General features: G+C 49.5%; 10 protein-coding genes across 10 annotated transcripts; 6 read left to right on the forward strand and 4 right to left on the reverse strand.

The window, feature by feature from the left end:
• Positions 1 to 51: 51 nt before the first annotated feature.
• PKR1 (V-type ATPase assembly factor PKR1) lies at positions 52 to 570 on the reverse strand (the record flags this gene model as incomplete). The annotated part of the gene is made up of 1 exon (XM_041699648.1): positions 52 to 570. The coding sequence occupies one exon, from the start codon at positions 568 to 570 to the stop codon at positions 52 to 54; it is 519 nt and encodes a 172-aa protein (XP_041552712.1).
• Positions 571 to 2,108: 1,538 nt separating this feature from the next.
• APUU_20951S (uncharacterized protein) lies at positions 2,109 to 3,176 on the forward strand (the record flags this gene model as incomplete). The annotated part of the gene is made up of 1 exon (XM_041699649.1): positions 2,109 to 3,176. One exon carries the CDS (start codon positions 2,109 to 2,111, stop codon positions 3,174 to 3,176), a length of 1,068 nt encoding a protein of 355 aa, XP_041552713.1.
• A 749-nt stretch (positions 3,177 to 3,925) lies between these two features.
• APUU_20952A (uncharacterized protein) lies at positions 3,926 to 5,217 on the reverse strand (the record flags this gene model as incomplete). The annotated part of the gene is made up of 6 exons (XM_041699650.1): positions 3,926 to 4,046; positions 4,147 to 4,177; positions 4,274 to 4,341; positions 4,410 to 4,530; positions 4,624 to 4,999; positions 5,059 to 5,217. The coding sequence occupies 6 exons, from the start codon at positions 5,215 to 5,217 to the stop codon at positions 3,926 to 3,928; spliced, it is 876 nt and encodes a 291-aa protein (XP_041552714.1).
• Positions 5,218 to 8,400: 3,183 nt separating this feature from the next.
• Positions 8,401 to 8,700, reverse strand: APUU_20953A (uncharacterized protein; the record flags this gene model as incomplete). The annotated part of the gene is made up of 1 exon (XM_041699651.1): positions 8,401 to 8,700. One exon carries the CDS (start codon positions 8,698 to 8,700, stop codon positions 8,401 to 8,403), a length of 300 nt encoding a protein of 99 aa, XP_041552715.1.
• A 392-nt stretch (positions 8,701 to 9,092) lies between these two features.
• On the forward strand, positions 9,093 to 9,440 carry APUU_20954S (uncharacterized protein; the record flags this gene model as incomplete). The annotated part of the gene is made up of 1 exon (XM_041699653.1): positions 9,093 to 9,440. The coding sequence occupies one exon, from the start codon at positions 9,093 to 9,095 to the stop codon at positions 9,438 to 9,440; it is 348 nt and encodes a 115-aa protein (XP_041552716.1).
• Positions 9,441 to 12,674: 3,234 nt separating this feature from the next.
• Positions 12,675 to 13,727, forward strand: APUU_20955S (uncharacterized protein; the record flags this gene model as incomplete). Its single annotated transcript, XM_041699654.1, has 5 exons — positions 12,675 to 12,756; positions 12,809 to 13,046; positions 13,112 to 13,210; positions 13,270 to 13,329; positions 13,391 to 13,727. 5 exons carry the CDS (start codon positions 12,675 to 12,677, stop codon positions 13,725 to 13,727), a joined length of 816 nt encoding a protein of 271 aa, XP_041552717.1.
• Positions 13,728 to 15,090: 1,363 nt separating this feature from the next.
• Positions 15,091 to 17,823, forward strand: APUU_20956S (uncharacterized protein; the record flags this gene model as incomplete). Its single annotated transcript, XM_041699655.1, has 1 exon — positions 15,091 to 17,823. The coding sequence occupies one exon, from the start codon at positions 15,091 to 15,093 to the stop codon at positions 17,821 to 17,823; it is 2,733 nt and encodes a 910-aa protein (XP_041552718.1).
• A 693-nt stretch (positions 17,824 to 18,516) lies between these two features.
• Positions 18,517 to 21,316, forward strand: APUU_20957S (uncharacterized protein; the record flags this gene model as incomplete). The annotated part of the gene is made up of 3 exons (XM_041699656.1): positions 18,517 to 18,876; positions 18,940 to 20,787; positions 20,837 to 21,316. 3 exons carry the CDS (start codon positions 18,517 to 18,519, stop codon positions 21,314 to 21,316), a joined length of 2,688 nt encoding a protein of 895 aa, XP_041552719.1.
• Positions 21,317 to 21,741: 425 nt separating this feature from the next.
• Positions 21,742 to 22,300, forward strand: SMD1 (mRNA splicing protein SMD1; the record flags this gene model as incomplete). The annotated part of the gene is made up of 3 exons (XM_041699657.1): positions 21,742 to 21,755; positions 21,837 to 21,886; positions 21,993 to 22,300. The coding sequence occupies 3 exons, from the start codon at positions 21,742 to 21,744 to the stop codon at positions 22,298 to 22,300; spliced, it is 372 nt and encodes a 123-aa protein (XP_041552720.1).
• Positions 22,301 to 22,859: 559 nt separating this feature from the next.
• Positions 22,860 to 23,681, reverse strand: MTQ2 (S-adenosylmethionine-dependent methyltransferase; the record flags this gene model as incomplete). The annotated part of the gene is made up of 1 exon (XM_041699658.1): positions 22,860 to 23,681. The coding sequence occupies one exon, from the start codon at positions 23,679 to 23,681 to the stop codon at positions 22,860 to 22,862; it is 822 nt and encodes a 273-aa protein (XP_041552721.1).
• Positions 23,682 to 23,872: the final 191 nt, after the last annotated feature.

Below are 23,872 nucleotides of genomic sequence, written 5' to 3' on the forward strand. Positions count from 1 at the left end.
TCCCAAAGTCGACAGGTAATTTCTCTGAGGACTGGGAAGCACGGACGTCTGTTAATTTCCGGTATTGTCATCCACCTTCTCCCACTCACTATCGGTGCTCGTATACCCGGAGCTGTCGCCGCTCACACTAAGGCGCTTTCGAATTTCACTCGAGCTGCCTGGAACGCTGAGTGTCGTCGATGCAGTAGCCGGCTGTGAGCCCACACTAGGGTCTCCCGCACTCTTGCGTTCCACTAATTCTTCTGTTTCCGTGTCACTATCAGCGCCGTCGGCACTCCGGGGTTTCGGATCACCCTGTGTAGTTACCGCGGTTGCCTTTTCCGATAGTGTATCCCCCCCGGTTGTTTGTGCCTGGGACTGCTTCAACTCCTGGGCAAACCAGTTGATCGAATACCAGAGTGCACCCGAGAGAGCCGACAAGATAAAGAAATGAATGCTGTATGTGGCTAGAAGGAGAATGAGGAGGAGAGTCTGCAAGGCGGCGAAGGTGACGTTTGTCGCAAGGAGGAGAGTTGGGGTAGGGCCCGCAGTAAAAATGCTCGACCATAGATCCTCCATAAATGATGCCATGGCGAGCTAGTTGCTTGTATGTATTGCGTGGGTAGATCTTGGGCTATAACAGGATTGGTAATTGAAGAAAGCGCGGAAAACAGTAAAGCTGCTAAAGCTGGTTACCCAAAATTAGCCAGGGCACGATGCAACGAAATACAACAAATAGCGGAGAGTATACCTGGTAGAATAGTACGGCCCTTCACAACAAACACAGCCGGGGAGATTTGGGCAGATCGAGGGTAAAGCGAAGCGGTGGAGCAGTCAAACCCCAAGATAAGACGCGGAAGTGTGCCGTGATGGGTCTTTATTGCCTGAGGAACAAGGTATCAATCGGAGATTGTGGTAAAAAGCAGAACAACGTAGGCTTCACCAACACAAAGCAGAACGGCAGAGCAGAAGCCTCAGTAGTAATAATATGGTCTCTCCGTGAAGATTACCTAGGAGATGAGGAACTCACCAGGCCAAGTCACGACACCAAACGACGAGGGGCAGATGGCCCGTTATGTAAGGAACGGCGGTTTTGGTGTCAGGGACGCTAGCCACCGTCGGGTATCCTCAGGCAGCGATCTTGTCCTGTGCAGCTGATCTCCATCTTCTGACACTCCCAATGGTCAGTCAACTTTGCTGCTGCGGCAGCCGAAAAGCGTGGCATACAACAGTGACAAATCTGGGCTTCCATCATGCGCCGAGCATTTCGGAAGTGTCTGGCTTCTAGAGGTGGTTCGTGGGACTCCGAAATCCCGGGTGGGCGGTAAATAGAACCTCGTAGCTCTCTTCAGGCTTAGAGAGAACCCGGAACTATACCTACGAAACACGGAGGAATCACTACGGTTCAAACAAAATACTGGCAACGGAGTGTTAACCCTGAAATAAGGATGACTCAAGGCAATATCACTCGTATTCGCCTGGGGGTAGCAGCCTGATACTCTTAAGACCAAAATACATTCAAGTTTCTGTTGTCTATGACAACTTGTGAATGCTGACCTCTCCTTCCTGTCGTTGAACTAAACATCGACAAGGGGGTTTCTTATATTGGAGTCTTGGCTTGCTAACTGACAAGAAACCGGACAAGAATCGGACACACAGGAAAGAGAGAAGAAGCATGGACGAAAGTGATGGCATGCTTGCTCCCTGTATCGGGTCAGGCCCCCGAGTGACCATGAAAGAAAGCAGCTCAGCTCCTTCACCTTCCTGCTTCATCCCCCAGCCCCGTCATTTCCTTTCCTCGTCTTCTTTTCCCTCTTCCTCTCCATCCTTGAGTCTCCCAATCCAAATACGACACTCACGACACTCACCGTACACACCTCATCTTTTTACCACCGTCGGTTGCCACCCCTCCATCATATTCTTGTAAGCGATATCACATTCCCGCCTTGACTTAATTTCTCCCTATCGCTTCAATACCCCAAGTGAAACCCCCCCATAATCAACCATCTTCTAACACATATCTAGCTTCACGTTCGACCTTCATACGGGCCTAAATAACTGCTATAATCACAATGACTTTCTCAAGGTACTCGGCCTATTCTCTGAAACTTTGACTCTTCTGATAAATAATGGGTGCGATTACCAGGGGCGATTTTGTCTGCACTTTTGAGGACTTGAGTCTAGTCAACATCCACAATATGACAAGAAGCGAAAGAACGAGGATCCATCAACTATGGGGGGAGGAAACTTCACAGAATGCCTGTGTTGAGTCTGTACACATCGTATTCGGTGATATTGCCCAAGAAGGAACTCGATCGACCGAACAGACACGAAGCCATACTGCATTCAACAACATGGCTGACGCAGGTGGCGCTGGTAGGCAGCAGACCCACGGAACCCTGCAAAATATGACCAATAATCAAGCATTCTTCATGGGTGACTTGATATCAGAAGAACCAGAACAACTCCAGGGCGTTGCGAATCGTCTGCATGGAAAAGACAACTTCTCGATATGGGCGTGGAACGTGAAAAGAATCCTCACAGCTGCGAGCTATGTCCAACTTATCGATAAATCGGTGCCGCGACCTAACAGCAATTCCCTGAACTATAGAAGATGGCAAGACGCATCAATGCAAGTCAGCCTCTGGCTTACATCCCAAATTACGGAGGATGTACAGAGGTTACTCGAACACTCGCCAATGAGTATAGAATATGCAGACGATACATTTAAAGCTATTCAGAAAGTTATTTTTGGGCAAGGCGTCATGCAAGCCAGCGTTGCTGTCATGAAGCTTGCAAATTTAAAACGAGCAGACTTCGCAACTGCAAAAGACTTTATTACACAATATCGACACGCTATAGACACTTGCCAATACTTAGACATCGAAATAGGGCCGTTATACTCTGCATTAGTCTTCTTGTCAAATATACGTGCTGATATGCCTAACTGGGTGGATAACAGCGAACACGCACTCACAGATGACAAGATCAAGAAGTACCAATGGACGGACTTTCGAGAACTCGCATATGAAGCCTACATCCGCGCTGATACAGATACACGCGTTGAATCGGTTTCATCTGCACCAAAACAACCCCGGAACGGTGGGAACCGTGGTGGATCAAAAAGAGAACAACAACGCCAAAGAATGCGAAGGTTTCATCCAAACGGCAAAAAACTCCAAACGTGCTCCTTTTGAAGCCGAAGCCTATCTTTATCCCGCCCAACTATACGCCCTCGAGCGGTGTCACTGCGCCGATCCAAATGTCAGCAAGGTGTACCTCGATAAAGGCCGTGCAGCTCTCCAACAGGTAAATTCCTTTGCAACCGATTTTCCGGTCCATACTTGGGGCCTCGATAGCGATATAGATGCAACCGAATACATGTTTTTTGTCGACGTTCTATCCAATCGTCACAAATGCAGAGCGACCAGCTGTATTTCAAGCTATGGCTAAGGAATTTGTGGATACGAGACACTGGTATTACTGCCAGAATGGCCATCCTTTTACAATTGGCGAGTGTGGAGATGCAATGCAAGAGTCGCTTTGCCCTGAGTGTGACTCGGCGGTGATCAAACGGTAGAGGGTGTTACTCGCGCCGACGACCTTGAGGGATCTGTGGCCTTGTGAGGTTGGAAAAGTAGAGGGAGGCGCTCTAGCTCGCTCAGGCATCCCAAGAAACTTTTGTACTCTTCTTTTGAATAAGGGCCATGCTCCTATCAGAATATTCCTGCGGAAACACGGGATGGTAAATCTTTGTCTTCGGTTTATGTGCATTCCTTAAAGTATCCGTACTTTGGCACTGTGGACTTATTAGTCACGTATCTAGATACAAGCAATGGCCATAAAAATCTCTGCTCATTAGTAACTAGACATAGGGGCCCTGAACAAAAGTCTAAATTCTAATTGTAAAAAGGTATCTCGGCCGTATCATACAGAAAAGCTTAGACTAGGAACCATCCTGGTCCGAGTCGCGCCGCAAGAAAGAAGTCGCTTGCTTAAACATGCGAGTGAAAAACACTTTTGTAGGCGGAAGACAGCTGGCAATGAATACAACCCACATCTCAGACCTGGAGAGAAGTCAGGGTCACGACGATATTCACAGTATACACCCATGGTAACAGAAGAGAAAGAGAAAGAGAGAGGGAGAGAGGGAGAGAGAGAACTCACTGGTTCCACACAATTACATATTGCAATTGTTCTAACGCAAACGGTAGAGAAGTTAGCTTCCTAAATAATTGATGATCGTAGAGAAACAGCTTCAGCTTTGAAAGGTAGGGAAACGGTTAGTACATACGCGTTGCGTCGGTAAACGTCGTCAAGCGGCTTAGTTTTATGGTTTTGACAATGGTGCAGGCACCAGCACTACACCCAGTGATTAATTAGTAAGCATGATGAGGATTTAAACACCAGAATGGTGGGGATTAGCGTACATTATTCCACTGCCCATCAAGATACTCAGCCCTATACGCGTTGGGACTGAGATTGCCCGAATCCCCGCAAAGAGGAAAACAGGGAATAGGGCTAGAGCAAAGTCACAAAAGGCAGACCATGCTAATATAGTACCAAGCTAAGTCAGATTTCTCGTGTCCATAACCAATATATCCGGGAACACTGGCAGAACAGGTGCTAGGTTCATCAACTTACTTCCTTGCACGTACCCAAACACCTGGATCCGCTTTCGACCCGGGCATGAGCCGGGGATAGAATCATCCCAGAGCTTCTGGACTGGATCACATTGCGTGATTAGCAACGCAGCCGCAATGCAATTCACAATAAGGTTGCTACCTGCTAAGAGCCAGAGAAGCACCGTGCGGAAGACCGTATGATAGCCTTGGATTTGCTGGAGAAAGGCTACAATGGTGACCTTTCCCAAGCCGATTGCAATGAGTGCCAGGAACTGATTGAGCCAACCATAAAGAAGAGCGTCGATTTGATCAGTGTCGTTCAGGACTATCCCTCTGATACCGAGTCCTGCTTCTGCGGCAATAGTGAGGACTACCATGCTTGCGGCGCCAAATATCTGAGGTCAAGGTTAGCTAATCCAGAATCGCTTGGTAGGGACTATAATGGACGGCATACAAATGTAAGAATTGCCAAATATATATCAGGTGCGCTGGATTTCACAATTCGCAGTGATGCATAGCATCTAGCTGCTAGGAGGAGGACTGATACGCTGAATTCGACCCAGGTTACTATGAAGTACGGCTTGTGGAAGCCTGTATACGAGTAGCTGGTCATTTGACAGTTTTCAGCTGGGACTGGCCGTCACGAAGACACACAAATCGGCCAGACTGGTCAACGCCTCATTGGGAACGGTCATCTACAAGATTCACAGTAGATATTCCATCCCGCTGACGCCGACACCCTAAGCCTGTCCGATCGCCGGCCAGCAGATAGACATTGTAAGTTCTGCAAATGGACCAGAGCAATTGAAAGAAGAAATAGCACAGTACCAACGAGCAAGCCCAAGAATTTGAAGCGAACCCTGGATAGTGTCATGTGAGGGTGTTGCATTCCGCCACCTCCTTTAGTCAGCATTCTTGTAGAATTAACTATATAGATTAAAGTTCTAAAATATAAACATGCTATAGATGAGGTTTCCTTTCGAAAGCACATCTCAAGTAGACAAGTACCTGTAGATGTCAAGGAATTGATGGGTCAAACTAACATCCACTCAGCCAGATAACTGATCCCGCGCTTTCTTTTTTGATACATTGCCGACGCTCTGGGGAGATCCAAGAGTTGCTTAACTTGCCTGGCTCAGTCATGAATGGTTTATTCTGAGCCAGGCCTGTTACTATCCCTAGATAGAACAGCCTCAACGCAAAGCGTCCAGAAGCGCTTTTCTCCTCATAGCAGGGCGGATACTTTAACCCACTTGAGGATCATTCCATACGGCCGTACCGTCATCGGGAAGCATGGATTAGAGCGAGTTCTTCACTCGTTTCGTAGTCACACTCATGTATAGCAAAAGCAGCAGCTCGGTTCATGGTAAACCAAAACTTGTCACTGTGCCATTAGGGATGCAATTTCAACCAGGAAGCCATATGATTCGGTGTGACACTAACCCGCGGCTACACGGATATGGCAGGCACCTCGCTTCTCGGGTCTTTGATAGGTTGTATCATGGTAAGCAACTGGAGGTCGAATGTCTAATGGCTTCCATGTCCGAATTGCGGTGAACGGGTAAAGTGGATTGTGTCGAATGAGAACTCAATAAAAGCGTTATGGACGTTCTGGTCTACCTTACACCCAGTCCGGTTTTTTTCGCGGTTGGCGGTTCTCCAATCTGGAACAAGTATCAGTCCGCGAAGGTTGGTTGGTTGGCGAATCCCATCCCTTTCTTATCAAGAAAAATTCTTCTGATTCCCGAAATTCAACCGAAAGTGAGATATACAGACGAGTCGACGATTAACCGATAGGAAGGGAAAAAAACATGATGTCTCGTTCATGCTGTATCACGTTAAATTTTCAATGTCGGGCCTCGATTAGTCGGAGACACAGCAAACCGCGGCCCCGAAAAGAGGCCTCTTGCTCGTAGGATTTTGAACGGCTAAGCCCACACCGCCACTGGGATGCACAGTATCCTCGGGCCGTACCGTCCAAAGGATGTACACCGTAAGGTGTATAGATTTGAAGGTCAAAGTTGTTGCTTTGCTGTTCACGAGATGTTGGGTGACGCAATTTCCGAAATTACTTGTGCCCCTAACCCGTCATCCAGACATCTGCTAGCAGATCGTGAGATACTTAGTGTGGCAGGCGAAGAGGGAAACCCATCAAACCTCCTTGGGCTTGGGCTTACATGGTCCCACGGGCCACGAACGCCTCGAGCCGATCGACACTGCCCCGCGTACGGAAGGATCAAAAAGGAGGCCCAGAGACGTGTGAGTCCTGAGTCCTGACCCAGCAGGCTGCCCCCTACCCCTGCACCCGATTTCGTATTTTGATAGCACGCCGGCTGGAGTCGAGATCCGAGGTTGCGTGTCATGGGACGCCATTGGAAAAGCAAATAACGGTTTCACATGAGCACGCCTTTCTGGTCATCTTTTGCAAGCCACGCCATTCTCGTTTCGACCCAATGGTGGAAGATGACCGGCCCATTCAGATTCGGGTCCATGGACACCATGCAATTTGGAGCGGTTCAGCGGCCAAGGAAAAAAATAAAATAAAAATACGAAGAATAAACAGCCCTTCAAATGATACATGCAAAAGCCCAGGACAGAATTCCGAAGCGGCCCAAAGTGACTACAGGACTCCGTAATAAGAAAGCGATGGTGTGATGGCAGCTTCGTGAATCGTGGGTACAAAGCTCAACTAGCGTCCAGAATGATACGACAGCACCAATTCCAGGACGTCATCCAGTCAAACTATTTTCACCATCAGGAAAAGCCAGGGTTCGAGTGAAGTCACTCGACGCTCTCTGACCAGCTCAGGCACCAGTTCGCCTACGATTCGACAATCCGACCCACCGTCGACGTCTCGAACTCTCGATAAAGCAATCCCGTATCCGTGACTCCATTATTTCCCCAAGCCCTCCAACTGCCGCTCTCCCACCGGGCCACCACTGCACCAGTGGGCGTGACATCGCCAACAATGATCTGGCATTCTGAATCTGGCAGCAGGGGGCTCCACCCCAAACCGAACGTTAGTGGGCACTGGCTTGTGGACCAGCTGCAGTTGGAGAATCGTGTGGCCGTGCCGCTAGTCGTGAGGCAGTGATGGAGCCCGGACGGCCGAACCCCGAAACGCCAACGACCCGCCGAGTCTCGAGAGAGAACGTATCATGATCCCGTCCATCCGCCACAAAGTCGACCCTGTCAAAGGCCCGTTGGCTTTGGTTTTCTTCCTCGTGAAACGCGAAGGGAAGACCTGCGTGGATGACTCGTGAGGAGCGAGTCATTCCGGGCATGGAAATGCCAGACAGTGGTTGTGGTCACAGTATCCGTACAAAATTTATTGGAATAATCATCGTCCCATCATGATGTGGATAGTCAACCGTTTGACGGTTTTCACCAACGGGAGGCGCACCAAAAGCCAGGGTGCTTCCAGGGGACAAATATTCCATCAAACATCTGGATCATCCTCCCGCTTGCAGTTATTGGTGCTGATGCGCAAGGGTTTCAGCCTTGGGGTAAGATGAGAAATTGAGCATCAAGTACAAGTAACGCTGCGGAGACCGGGCTCTGGGGAAAGTCGAGAAAAGGAGCTAATAGAAAGGAACACGGTTCAATTGTCATAATAACATTGTTTCATGCTGTCTCACTTTGTCCTCATTAGTATGGACATGGCGCTCCTGTGATTGACGATGTTGACCATAGGAAAGCCTTTCGCTTGAGACTCGTCGTGGTTATTGCCAGAACTGGGCTGTCTTAAGCCCTTCAGGATTAATATTCCGGCTCCCCTGCTGGCTTCGCTGTTGGTCTAAAAACTAAGGAAATTAACGCCCATAAAGGGTGTCAAAGCCTCAAAAATCCACGAGGGCTTTGTCTGCTCATCCAAGGACCCAATTAGACGAAGGAGATCGTCATGCGTGTGGGATGTCGATGTCAGCTTCCGTGCGAGACCTTTCCTGCCTTCACGAGTACGGCTGAAACCAAGATAATAACAAACGTCACAAAACGGAAGGATGGTACCACGGTTCTGAGGTGGGGAAGAAGGCTCAACAGACTTCGTCCAGGTGTCAACGCCAGAAGCCCGGGTTCGACCGATACGAAAATCCATGGTTGTGCGTATCCCCACAGGCCGGAGACGTTCATTCCTCCGGCTCGGAGGGGGCAGACCGACAGCGAATCTGTGAAGTGTGAAGGCAACAAAGAAGGCTTACTTTTGCCCTTGGCTATCCACCCAGAACTCTCGAAATCAGGAGTCAAGCAGCAGGTCCAGCAGGATCGATTAAAGTGCCACCGCACGTGGAACCCAAGCAGATCTCCAAATCCTGGCCCGCGTGGTCATGGCCATAGCGAATCAGGTTCAATAGATTCAGAAGAACGAGGCAGGAATGAGAAGATACGAAACACCCCTCTGACTGGTCGAATTTGGACTTCGGAACCGCGAGAGTCACTTCCTCGTCTCTTGTACAATAATTGGTAATCTAACAGGTGTGGCTTGGGACGATGTCGGAGCTCTTGGATATCTTGTCCCATATGTCCAACTTGGATCAAGCAGAGGGAACGAAAAGCTCGTCCCTGGCTCTCCAATCGCTGTCAGAGGTCCCTTCGGAAACGTTTCGCCGAAAAACGGCCCCAATGTTTAGTTCAGCGACTAGTATGGGACTGGGACTGGGGTGGATGGGCGGCTTCTCCTGTTGTGGAGATGGAAAGGAAGAAGGCACTAATCGGGGCGAGACAAAAGGGCCGATAAGCTCGACTAGTGGGACACGTAACGAGGCGCCAGGAGGTGGTCTTCCGGAAGTCGACGAAGCCACCTGTCAGCATAAGGTAACCAGCTCGTATTTGGGGTAAAAATACTCGCGGTGGGAAGTCAATTTAATTTACTTTGGTTGACACAGTCTCATTTATTATTGGTTGTCTCGTCACTAGCAAAGACCGGTGTCTTGCTTTGAGAGATGAGAATCGAATGTTTGATGACCACACAGGAGGGCCCTTGTAGTTTGGACGTTCGCATGGTCTTCCTTCTCGCCCGTTGGTTCTTGATCTTAGTCGATCCTTTCCCGAGCTGTCAAAAACACTTACCACAGCTCCGGGAAGTTAACACCTCTTTGGAGCCATCCTGCGCTGGCCAGAAGGGGGGTGAGGCGTGTCGAAGAGTCTCGTCTGACAGCCTCCGCCTCAGCGCTTCATCAGAAGCTCTTGACCAATGTTTTACGGTTGACGTTAGACCTGTGTGGGCCATCATGTGATATCTATCGTATTCGTGCACAGTCCATGGAATTTTAGCGTTGATAACAATGACTGCTGAAAGTCATCCAGATAACCATTATTTGTGAGACAATGAGTATGCTTCAATTTGCCCGAGGAAGTCGAGTTCGAGCGAAGTGCATCTGTGTCCTGAGGATCTGAGAAACTTCGGGAACTGCTACTTTTCCCGTTCCTCGCCGTCTTACACCGTCACAAGCGTAACAAGAAATGATAGCCAAAGCATCTGTCGGGTCAGCGTTAAACTAGTCAGTGTGGCTGGCTAGCAGCCTTACTCCCAGTTTGGGGGCCAAATGTCAGAGCCAAAAGTCCTATTCGTACGTACTGCAAGTCGGGGAAATCAGAGCCAGTCTCACGTCCACCCAGTTCCAAACCCCAACAGTATCACTGTCAGATTCCAGCCGCTGATTAGTGGGAGCAAGAGGTCGAGCTAACAAGTGTTGACGCCTTACAACTCTCCCCACCAGATACTTCGCGGCAACAGGGAGGGTGTTTCAACCAACCAACTTCTGACCGGGGGACTGGTCGCTGGGATTTTTGATTCAACTGTCCGCTGCTCGTCGCCATGTGGCCCTGATCGCGCACCGCATTTTCCGTGTCACGGCGATCTCGTACGACTCCGCGAATCCCCGAGGAATTAGGCATCATTCCCGTCAGGTACTTTCTAGCCAAAGCTGCCGTTTTCGGCTTGAGGGCTGTCATGGACTCATGGTTAGTCAACTTGCCAGATTTGCGAAAAGGGCCAGCCAAGCGGAATGGAGAAAGCATATTCAGGCGAGCCAACGAGCACGGAAAGGGGAAGAACAGCCACCACCGGAATAAAAAGCAAAAACCAAATTACCATCGTAAAACTAAAACAGAAAAAAAAATTAAAATAAATAAAATAAAATAACTGAGGAAATGAAAACACTGCTAAACGGCTATGAAGGAAAAGGTTAAAGCCAGCGAGCAGTGGGTCTCGATACTCTTGTCTTGGGGCTGAAAAGAGAAAGATGGAATCACACTATGTGCAGTAATCGTTTTGTACCAGGGTTACGGGGTCAGAGAGACCAAAGTCCAAACTGAGAGGGTGAGACTGAGACCAAGGAAAGGAGCTCACTACCCCGGGTCTCCCAAGCTCTGATAGAGCCCTGTCCCCGTTTGCTGGATTGTTTTAGCGCCATTCTTGCCTTTATTCCGCTGGTGGAGTTCGGGTCCAGAAGGGAATCGTTGACGGCGGCGCCGAAGGCCGTACCGTCTCTGACAACACAAAAATATTCATGTGGTGCTCACAGGTAGCGGAGTTGCCAATAATCAACTTGCAGCTATTTTCGGTATCCAGCGTTCTGGATCGGCTCTCCCAAGGTCAAGAGAGGTATGGAGTGGATGCACACCGTTTCTTCTCGCAAGCTGCCCTAGCCAGTCAGAGTGTAAGCTTCTGAGTCACGATCTGCGTTAGGCGAGGAAAGAAAGGGAGAAGGGCACGGGATAGATGGACAAACAAGAGCTCGTGAATGGACGACCATGGTGCCTGGGATATTGGACGATATTAAGTGGGAGTTGTGTGTATGTGCGCGAGTGATGCCACGGCTGAAGCGTGAAGGCGAGGCTGCAAACAACACTGTACTGTTGGCCATGTGCAAAGGCAAGGATGGCTGTCGTCCGGAGTCAGTCAGAAGTGGAAAATAAAAATAAAAGCGCAGGGCCAAGCAGGCCGTAATTTCAATCGACGCCAGCCGAGCGCTGGGGATTTATAATTAAAAAATGATGAGCATTGAGCATGGGTTGAGGTGAGGGAGCAAGTAAGCTGAGCTCCAGAATGGCAGAAACCAGAATAATAATAAGAATTCGTATTATTGCTAGCACTGCTCATCCTGGCAAATTGCAAATGCACTTCAGATGAACTAGGTCGGTCCGGCACCGGCTCACGCTTATTCGTTTCTTGTTCATCCTGCCTTACTCGGTTCTGCTCTGCTCTTATTTAGCGTTGCTATCCCACTACTTTACTGCGCGGGACTCTTAAATACAGGGATAGCCTCAGCCTGGTGTGTCCAGAGTCTTGATCCTGGCAAACGCGCAGCGGTCCCTGCTCCTTGTGCTGCTCGAGCTCCATCCATCTTACAACGTTCGCATGCAGTTTGCACGTAGGTCCAAGCCTCCTCTCCCACTCCCCGTCTCACCACAGCCTCCCCGTTTCAATCCATTGTGCTGCTCTTCTCCCCGATCTGTCTGCATTGGATCTTTGGCCTTTACACTATGACTTGATCCGATCAATGCCTCTTCTCGCCTGTCCTGCCGAGAGATCTGTTGTTTGATCATTGTTGCATTTGCTGGCGCACACATATCATCTATCAGTCCACATGCCCCTCCAGGATAATAAGGATATCCCCAGTGCACTCATGGCCATGTATGGAAGCTGACCGGATCTAACTTTCACAGCGAAGCGTCTTCCAAATTACTGCCTAATATTACTCCACTGGGATCTCCGTTAGCTCTCAGTACAAGGCGGCGTTGTTTTCTGTGTCTTCGTTCCAAGCCTTCCAAAAGCTCCAAGAGATTACTAGCACTGCCTCAAGTACCACGACCACTGACGCCTTCGGGTCGAAATTAGTCGTTGGCAACTCAAGTCAATCCAGCTGTTCGTCGTCTCTCTATTTAATCCTGACCCCACGGCTTACGACTGCAGCCAATCTCTCTGTGTTGGCTGTCGGGCAAAAGAATAGCCCCCACACAGCTAAACAGTGTCCAAGCTCAGCAGCAGCAGTTCCGACACTGAGGAACAGAAACGCATTCCAAACCATCCCCATAATCAATAGAACACTCCCGACACTTTCTTTAAATATGGCAAACAACAACCACAACAATCATAACAATCAGAACGGCCATAACGGTCATAACGGTCATAGCAATCACAACAATCACGGTACGCTTCAATTCAGGATCTCTATCACGCATCTGAATCTAACTTGGGACAGGCTACGGCTGGCCACAGCGATCACCACAACCTCCCCACCCATCAACAATGCCCATGGATCAACAGGGCTTCACACAGCCCAACGGTCTCCCTTCACTTCCTGGGTACGCTGCAGGTGCAGGTGTTGGATACCCTCAAAATCACCACTCGGCGCCACCAAACTACTACCCAGGCGGTCCTTCTTCACAGTACCTTTATCCACAGCACCCAAGTGCACCGCAAACTCGACATCCTAGAGGGTAAATAAGTCTCTTCTCTGTTTAATCAGACTGGCTTGTAAGTGGCTAACGAACTGAGGGAACAGTGCATCCTTACCATATTCGTTCCCTACTGCCAGCACAGTGCCACCCAGTACATTGCCCATCAGCTCCCCAGCAATGCAAGAGCACGTATTTACCCCCTCGTGAGTCCTTGGCTGTCTATAAGTCATTGCAAACACGCCATTGACAAACGGATTGCTAGCCCGCCTTCATATCTTGTTAATCAGCACGACTATTATCTCCCTCATGGCTCTTCAGTGCCGTAAGTGCTTCAACGGCCATATTTCATTTACGTTGCGCACTAACATGGTGTGAATGGCTAGCTCAAATGCTGGGTCCCTAGCCGCCAGTCCTCAACCACAACCACTCATGTCAACAGGGACAGTTTACTCATCGCCTGAATCTACCCCAGTATCTACAGATATACAGAACCCACGGGTAGTGAGCTATCGACCAAAACCGCAATGCTTCGACCACGGTTGTAATGGCCGCGAATTTTCGACGTTTAGCAATCTTCTACGCCATCAAAGGGAGAAATCTGGTGTCGTAGCCAAGGCCGAATGTCCAAACTGTGGCGCCGTCTTCACGCGCACGACGGCGAGGAATATCCATGTTTCTCAAGATAAATGCAAAGGAGTGGGGCGCGAATCATCTACCTAGCGGTCAAAGCTGATAGGAAGATAAATCTGGAAATGGGCTTCATCACTCATATAATCCGCCTGAGGTTTGAACGCCAAGTACAAGTGTCCGTTGCAATTAAAACGCTTTCACTTCCGAAGTACCCGATTTTGCGAAGAGTGGCATCTGGGTTTCCACGGGCCGGTTCTGTTTGGGACAAGCGTCGATGCTCACTCGATCTTTCATGACAGCATCCGTTATATTCATATAGGGAAGGGTTACAAGGCGCATAATTGGCTATTAAAACATTGGTGTTACTGGGAAACAGGGTTGAAATAGAATTTACCAAGAGGCCTTGGGATAGGCCCCACGCAGGCTTAGTTGCATACCTAGTCTTTGACTAAATACTAATTTTGCAGGACTATCCCCTGCATGTTATTACAAGTGATCCAAATACTTCACATCTACTTTCTGTCACTGTTGTCTCTATACATGTCAAATTACTACCTCCTAAATTGACCTGCTAGCCAAGGTGCACACCAAATACGGTCATGCCTCCGCATCCATCGGGCAAAATATTTTTACTCCTAAAAGTTGTCCTAGACTACAGATGTCGCAAAACTGATCACCTGCTATGTAATTAGATATCTCCCGGGTTTCCAGTCTCGAATTGTTGATCAATACTAGAAAACGGGAATGGAAATCTGCAGCTTAATACGGAGTATGTCTCATCGAAGTATATATATTATCTGCTGCTTTTCACTTTTATATGCTTTTCAACTATATGAGGTATGCATATTCCGCCGAACAAAAGCTGCAAATTCTGGAGGTCTCCGTCCGGCTAGGATTTATGAAAGAAGGTCCGCATGCAGGGCCCCTCTTTTAACGTGCTGACCAGGGTTCAAAATAAACAGCCGTTAAATCCAGCAAGGGACCATGCTCCACACGTGGGGATGTGGATGTTTACGTCATACCTAAACCACATCACCTGATCTCTCAGCCTCCGTGTCATCCCAAACCAATCGAGACATGCTTCAACTGCAACAACTTGTGACTCACACTTCAAAATGTCATTTCTCTTATAATTGTATTATTATAACTGTCTGTGTGACTGTTTTGAAGCAGCATTATTCTTTCTCCTTCAACGAGTTGTTCTCCCACACCCTTTGTCACGTCGATTGTCAACCCGCCTGTTGCGCCTCAAGATGACTCTTTTATATGAATTACAAGGCATACGCAAAGGACTAAAACACCACCGATATACAAATAGAATACAATTCTGCATACCTGAAGAGACCCGAATATTTGCCTGATTTGGTTGCCGCTTCGTACCTATTTACTTCTTCATTATTGGTTCTCTCCCGGTATCTCGCTTCCGCTCTTAAGGGTGCCCCGTCGATATACCATGGCGTCGGTATTTACTTACGACCCGGACCCCCCCAGGGTATCTTCACCCTGGTCAACGTCCGGGTCTTCTACTCCACAGGCTGCCTTGACTGGCAACCGAAGCACGACCACTCGCACCCGCTCCAGCACAAACTTGGAGAATGCGGGGCATGATTTTCTTTCTGACTATGGGATTTCCAAACTTGAACCTGAACCGCAAGAAGGTCCCACTGAGTACAAACTACATCTCCTTTTGCGTCCCCGGCGGCCCTATACTGCAATGTCTACGGGTCATCTCGTGGGTGGGTCATATAATTTCCGTGCAAGCCTGTCCACGTCTGGCCCCGCACCCGCAGCGTCCTCCACAACCCCAAGTGAAGAGCCGACTTTGAGACAGCCGCAGTCTCGCTCAACGGACAGCCGCCAGCAACGCTTACAGCAATTGACAACCCAGCTGCTATGGCGTTTGCAGCAGTCCTCACCGTTCCACTCTTCTACAACGGCGAATCTTGTGCTTCCTGTCCTCCCTGAAGCAACACCTAGATTGGGGGCGACTCCGAAACCATCACGGCTGCTGCCCGGTCTTGAAGAGAGTCAGGGTGCACTGTATGAGATTGGGGTCGCCGACGACGGAACGTTTGTAGGGCTCATTCACGATGAATTGGAAGAAAGCTTGTCGAATCTACAGGCCATGGCTTCTAGTTTGGGCTGCAAGATAGAAGTCCTCCGCAGAGTGATAGTCGGTAATTGTGAATGGATGGAGGACCCGGGTACTCAGGAAGCGAACCTGAGTAAGGTGCACGCCGAGGATCTTTGGGTTGCGGAAGCACTGGTGAGCCCAGACTGGGACTATTACCGCGTAGAATTGCTCAAGTCCGAATCGCTAGAGAATATGACAACGTCGGATGCCACAAAGAGCTCGGGACCCGATGGATATACGTCGAACACTGATCAAATCCGAGTATCTATAGCGGGCCCAAATACTGTCGGCAAATCTTCACTTTTGGGCACGTTAACGTCATCCGTGTTGGACAATGGAAGAGGGACGAGCAGATTGGGTCTATTAAAACACAGGCACGAGATTTCATCTGGGGTTACTAGCTCTGTCGCTCACGAACTTATCGGCTACGCTCTGAATACTTCGTCCTCTGATGATGTTGATGTGGTCAACTACGCTTCAGGGAATGTTGCAGCGTGGGACGACATCCATGCAGCTTCGAATGGCGGTCGTTTGGCTTTCGTTTCCGACCTTCCTGGATCAGTGAGGTACTTGAAGTCTACTTTACGAGGACTAGTCAGCTGGGCTCCCCACTATGTGTTTCTTTGCATTGCTGCCACTTACGAAGAAGAGGTATCTGTCGGATCTGGCTCTGATACGTCAGAGCAACCGATGGACATGAACCTGGCCTTGTCGTACCTGGAACTTTGCACCAAACTAGAAATTCCGGTTGTTGTCGTTATCACCAAGATGGATCTTGCGTCACGAGCTGGCTTGAGGAATATTCTCGCCAAGGTGCTGTCGGCATTAAAGGTTTCGGGCAAGAAGCCGGCGATGCTCCCTGTCCCATCCAACCCGTCCCAAAAAGCTGTAGACCTCCAGCACATAAAGTCGTCCGATGCAGCAGAAGTGAAAAAGCTTATATCTACAACCCATAACTGGATGGAAACAGTGCCCATCGTACTTACAAGTGCTGTCGATGGCTCGGGAGTAGACAAACTTCATGTATTGCTTCGAAATTTGCCAATCCCGTCAAGAACACCTCTTCGAACCCTCAGCATGCCAAACCCATTGTCATATTCAGTGCATCCAACGACCGTTTTTGACGTTGATGAGGTATTTGCGATCCCTCCGTCAAAAGTCTATTCAGAACAGCGTCAACAAAATCATGGTGTAGTTCTCTGTGGTTTGATCCGCTATGGGTCTATTTCTGTTGGCGATGAGCTCGTAATTGGGCCTCTCATATCTAGTCCCGCGCTGGAATCTGGGAATAGTCCAGGTTCCCAGAAGCCTCGACAATACGGCTCATACCGCAGCCGACCACCATCTGGCGATTTCTCGAGCTCCTTTCCGCCGAGTTCATACCCGCCAAAGACCTTGTCAACAACGCAAGTGCATTGGCAGCGTGTTCGGGCTGTCAGCGCTCGAAACCTACGGCTGCCTGTCCAGAAATTGACAGAGGACCAAGTCGGCACAATTGGAATCGAACCTCTGTGCACTACGCCAGACGAGCAACCTCCGCGCCTTGGGAAAATTCGAAAGGGTGTCATCCTAGCTAGCCAGTCTATGTCTTCCGTTTCTCGCTCTTTGCCGACCCTGACTGGATTTGTCGCGAGCTTCGCCGCTAGCGAATTCTCGTCTTCCCTGTCCCCACCAGTGTTATTGGGTGGCAATGCGATAGCCTATATCGCAAATGTCCGAACGACTGTGAAATTGACGTGCATGGCCCTAGCGGGTGATGAAATCATATCATCCCCACCGTCTCCCACTGAGCCGGAATTTTTCAGCTTCGATGCGGATTCGCCGAGTAAGCCGGAAGTGAATAAGATGATCAATACCTCGGACAATGCGGTAGAAGGCAACATCGATATTACCTTTTCCTTCGTTACTTCGGCTGAGTGGGTGGAAGTTGGGTCCAGGGTGCTTCTTATGCCGGGTGCGTCGGCTGCTTTGGCTTCCACAGAGGGCTCCAGTTCCCCGTCTGGTCTTGAAGGATTCGTTGGACGTATTCGTGAAGTAATTTATTCCGAGTAGGGTGGGGACTAAGGCATCTCTTTATAGATTTCCCCCGTTATTTATTTTGTGCGCTTTTTGTGTACTTGGAGCTTCTACTATGTTGTTTAATCAAGAGAATAGTGTTCATTTCGTATGAAATCCTTTTTTGATGGGTACAGAGTAGATTATACTCTGAGTAGAGTAGAGGGCTGCGACGATGGCACGTGCACTCCCAAAATAGACTAAGCCCCCCACTACGGTTAGCCCCAGCATTCTGTCAAAAGCCCCGCCGAGACTCCTGCGCCAGTGCAGCAACCGTCACCAAGGAGCTTCAGCTTCAGCTGGTTCAAAGCCATGAAACCGCAGCGTCTACTTCAATCCTTTCTGCCTGTTCTTCAATAGGTGAAACCCAGCGCAGGGCGTCAACTTGAGGTTCCGGATGGGAACGTTTGCCCGCCTTAGTCCTATAACCCGTGATTGGCAGCTTTGTTCTAGACGGTTTATTTGCCAGCATTTCCCGCCACGTCCTATCCACTCTGCTGCTCATCATCTGGTCTGTTTTGGATCCAGCCTCGTCCGTTCCACTTTCATCCGCCAGTTTCCAACTCATCTGCAGACGTCAAGGGAGCGGGTTCTCTCCTTTCTTCCCGGCGGATAGTCTGTTTATCGCCTCGCCCTTTCCTCCTCCTAAGATCCCGCTCTCGAGACTTGACGCAGTATCATCCTGCCACTATGGCCGATCTTAGTTGCGCCTACGCAGATGCCGGCGCCATATCTGACCTGGAGCAGATATGTGATGAAGAAGATGACTTTGATTCTTCCGCTAGCACCACATCAGGTCCCCACGATCGCCAACTGGAGTCGCTTCAATCTCCCGACGAAGAGGTTGCCGCGCCCAAGCTCCGTACTCAACATGACCGCACTATACCCGTCACAGATCCTCAGCTCAAAGGTGACATTGATAAGACCGATAAAACTACTGAGATATCCTCAGCCAACAGCCATTCCGAATCAGCCGAAGATGTCCAGAAACCAAGGAGTCGAAACTTCTTGGATCTTCCCGTGGATCTTCTTCAAGAAATCATCAAAGAGGTATGTATTTTTACGCCCCCGATTTGAGTTTCCACATCCATGCTAACACTTGGGATGTCCTAGGTCACGCATACGAATGATTTGACCTCCTTAGCCCTTACCTGTTCCGCACTCCACGCACTCGCGATCCCCCAGATGTACTCTCGATTCGATATAGTTTGGCCAGATGCTTTCCCGCAGTCTGATCATCCCGGAGGAGTGGATGCGCTTTCCTACGGATTGGCAACCTTGGTCATGGGAGAGGACATATTCCGCGAGGTACCTGCTAAGCCTGTGCTACATCCGTGCTCCAAATGCGGAAGCAGTTACCACGCGCAACACACACAACAGGACGGCGGCCGGTTCCGTCGTGGAAACTATTTTGCACAATACACACGCAAGTTTTCAGTGGGTAACGGGCCACCAGATTGGGTCCAGGAATACTCAGTCACCAAAGAGACAGGTAAAATGCTTGGGACGCTCGTTGCCTTAGCCGTCGCTCGCATGGTAAATCTGGAGACTTTCATTTGGGACATGCCAACCGGCGTCGTGAGAGATGTATGGATCGCTCTATCATCACTAGCAGACCGGCCAGGACATGACTGCCGTCTGGAGAACGTTTGGATACGATGGCACGATAATTCTGAAAATACGATCCGCTCTTTATCAGGCGTCCCTACCACATCTTCACTAACTCTCCCTGAGACCCAAAATATCCTGGTTCCGCCCCCTGCAAACTCGTCACTTTTTCGGAAATATGGGCATGTAGAATATCCATCGCTCTCTATTCTGCCTGCTCTAAAAAAACTCAGTGTTCTCGACATAGATGAGCCGTCATACCTTGAGGAAATGTCCGTACTCGTTAAACGCTCGCGAGATCGGCTGAGGGAGCTCCGTATTGGCCTTTCATCAAAGGTCTATAAGGCAGAATGGTTGAAACCACAGGGAGCCTCTCAACCAGAACAACAAGCCACATCCGCGACCCCCATATCGGGCTGGCCGAGAGCTGGCGGAGTGCTTGGGGTGATACTGGGCTGGCCCGGACGCCATAGCCGGCAGTCTTCTTTGAAGCAGGAAGCTAAAGCTGAAGAAGAGATTGCATCTGGAGATAGTTCCACCCAAATTGAAACGCCAGCTTCCGTTAACACTCTGATTGAAGGACTCTCGATGCAGACTCTCGATGCAACACCGGTACATCATTTGGTCGAGGCACAAGATATTGTTGACGCTGGAAATATTCCTCCATCCGGCACTCAGCCAACGCATTCCATCCAACCGGCTGTGCCCAAAACTCAAAGGGAGAGCTCAAGGAGGTCGTCAAAAGCAGTTTACCCCTCCATACCTGACTCTGATCGCCAATCCTTAAAACTGGAGGTCCTCGAATTGGAGCGTGTACCTATCTCGGCCCCTGTTTTACTAGATACGATCGATTGGACCCGACTTACCACGCTCACCATCCTTCGCTGCGAAGGCCATGAAAAACTCTGGAGAGGTCTTCGGCGCCGATTTTCCCCTTCTTCTACATCGTGCACTAAAAATGGCAGAAATGGAGGGACAATTCAAGAGAAGAATTCATCCCAGTACCCTTTGAAAATAAAGCATATTCATACCGATGCAGTCTCGCCATACCTTTTGCTCTTCGTCAAGGATACTCTTCGTCCTGACACGCTTGAAACAGTTTTCCTTCATGGGGCCCCCATGCATGACTCCGCTGTTCATATTGAAGGGATATACCGGAATGTGATCCGAAACCATCGGCTGAGTTTGAGAAAGTTGTTGGTGGATAGCACCGAACGATCCACTGCCGGGATTGAAATAGGAACTAGCCGCTGGAGAAAATGGATGTTCACACGAGAGGTCCTTACTTTCTTAACAAGTGGGCGCATGCCTAAGCTGAGAGAGCTTTCCATGACCATTGACTCTAAAGACTGGGTAAGACATTGCTATCGACACTTTGTTTCTCTGCTGACAACGTAACTAGCACTATTTCCTGCAAAGACTACCTTCCATTCCTCAACTTCGAGCTCTCCATATCCCTCACATTATCCGCCCCGTCCATATCGACCTGAAAGAGCTCGCCATGCAGGTTCTCGACATAGTAACGCTGCGGCCGGAGATTAACATCAGCTATGTGGGCATGCAGACCAAATGCTATGAGATCCTCGAAGGTAAAGGCAATGAATATGACACCGAGACGGACGATGTTCACAGTGAGGGATTTGTCCCAGGGGCTGAGACTTGGGCGGGTTCCGATACGAATGATGAAGATTCCGATGATGACGACGAAGGGATGACGGTTGATTCACAATCCGATTTGTCGGAGGACGATCGTCATTCGCTAGAAGATGATGATACTTCAGACTACGACAACGGTCGACCTCGGGTGTCTTTCCGCTTGCGGGAGATACTCTTTTATGATGACAAGATTGCAATTTTCAAAGCCAGACATGGAGTTCTATGACTTAGGTTTCTTTCTGTACAAGCGAGAGATGGGCGTTGGTGATATCTGACTTGTCTTCTTGTTGGGCGCAAGATACCACAAAGCGATTTGCCAGGAACATTGACTGGAATAGTTATTTATTCACATAAGTACAGCATTATTTCTATCTAGATAACCGACCGATCCATGACCAGTTTGCTGTGAACTTGTGATATTACGATGTAGCTGCACCAGTGTCCAGTGTAGTATGACTTCACGTGACTTGGCGGTCAGTCAGCATTTCTGAAGCCGCGATCAAGATAAAATGAACGACATGAAATCGACCCGAAGCCAATCACCCAGCAAGCACTATTGACGGCCGGTTTCACAGGCTCTCCGCACCGATTTTCTTCAGTGTATTACTTGAATCTCCCATTTCGCGCGCGAAGTCTCATATCGCCACCACCATGAAGCTTGTTCGGTAAGTTAAAATCCCGTCGCGAGCTTTACGGGAAAGCTCCTCCATTGCCCAAGAATAGCAGCACTAACACGTCGAAAATAGATTCTTGATGAAATGCGCCAATGAGACGGTAACTGTCGAGCTGAAGAATGGTACGTTTTACATTCGTCCCTCTGCTATCTCTCCTATCATTATCACCTGCACTTGAACCTCGAACCTCAACCGCACAAATCCACCACTAACATCATCACTCTCTAGGCACAATTCTCCACGGAACCATCACCTCCGTCAGCCCCCAAATGAATACCTCCCTCCGCACCGTCAAGATGACGCCTAAGGGCCGTGACCCCATCTCCCTTGACACGATTAACATCCGAGGCTCGACGATCCGCTACTACATCCTCCCTGATAGTCTGCCGCTAGACACACTGCTCATCGACGATACGCCCAAACCGAAGAACAAGGCGCGCAAGGAGGCCGATCGCGGTGGCCGTGGTGGTCCTGGTCGCGGTGGCCCACGAGGACGTGGAAGGGGACGAGGCCGAGGCCGGGGTCGGGGATTCTAAGCTAGCTCGCTCGCTCGCTTGCTAGTCTATGGCATGGGTGTATTTCGTATTTGGGATCTCTGGATGCGGAGTTTGTTTTTCTGTTCGACATTTGTTTTGCTTGGTTGAGTGTTGCACTTTTCCCCTTGTCCTCCGGTACTTGCATGGGCGACGGGCTGCGGTATTTCGACTGGACATGACTAGAAGGGAAGAGATGGAAAACCAACTGGGGTTGCCTGTTGTGTCTAATTTATTGAGGTTGAGAAAAGGAAGTCCGGGAAAGAATCAACCGCTCGTACTCTGTCGGAGGACAGTATATTCCCAAGACGAGGGCGAGTCGAAAGAGGATAGCAGGGCCAATGCGTCCAACTTTCGCAAGTGGGAGAAGCAGCGATGGCCCTTTCCACAAAAGACGCAAGGAATAATCAAGAGTAAATACCACCATCTTCCAGCCCCGCGATAGGGTCGAATATCACAAATGATGAAAAGAAATCTATCAACCCTTCCATCCATCATCTATCGTAACGTCGTCATCATACTCTATATATAAGATCTGCCTGTCTAACTCAGATATCCTGAGCTAAGCTTCTCTCCAAATCCTCACAATTACCAGCTTCTCCCACCCAGCTTGCATCCCACTATTACCCACTGATTCGGCCCTCCATCCATCTCCCCAACCCCTAATCCTCTCCTTCACCTCGTTCGGCCTGTTCTGCGCACAAAGAAGCACATACGCAACCCCACGATCCGGATCCAATATCCCAGGGATCGACTCTAGCAGCCTCTCCGTCGTTTCCATCCCATCTCGCCCCCCCGCATATGTCAGAGAAAGGTAATACGAGTCCTGTTCGAACTTGGCGCTCCTCGATAGCTCTTTCGCAACTGGATCAGACGAAATAGACGGTAAAGCTGGTAATTCTTCCGTCGGTACATATGGCGGATTGAACAGTAAGATGTCCACGCTTCCGGGCCGGATAGCTTCGCATAGATCCCCTGTTACAGCCGAAAGGCATACCGATTTTGTCTTTGAGCCCGTGGTTCCACCCTGTGTATTGGCACTCTGTTCCTCGTCTTGTGATTGCCGTTCGTCTACGGCCTTTGCGACTGTTTTCTGTGTTGCGATGCAAGCATTTCGGTTTACATCTGTTGCAAGGGCGAGGACATCGCGGCGGCCGAGGATTAGTGAGGAGTTGGCAGTTAAGAAGGCGAGGACGACACCGGAGCCGGAGCCGACTTCGAGGAGAATAGGAGATGGGGACGGTGGCGGCGAAGAGCTGAAGCGGGATTTCAGCCAGGCGGATTCGGAGGTGGAGGAGAGGGTGTCGAGGAAGAGGTAGGAGTCTTCTGAGGGCTCGTAGATTGTGTCGAAGGCGACGTGGGATGTATCTGGGGTGGGGAGCATTGTTGCTTTCCCCTTCTCTTCGTTTTTATTTCTTGAGAGAGAGCTAGTTCAATGAATTGGTTTGTTCGGTATTGTTCTTTTTTGGTGTTGAAGAATAATCCAATGCGGAGACAAATTTCTCCGCTGAAGCTGCAGTTGATCGACCGCGGCTCCATCGGTCGACCATCTCCAACTCCGATTTAATCCTCAAT

The sequence above is a fragment of the Aspergillus puulaauensis genome, chromosome 2 (assembly GCF_016861865.1).
Source record: "Aspergillus puulaauensis MK2 DNA, chromosome 2, nearly complete sequence".
NCBI classification, from domain to species: Eukaryota; Fungi; Ascomycota; class Eurotiomycetes; order Eurotiales; family Aspergillaceae; genus Aspergillus; species Aspergillus puulaauensis.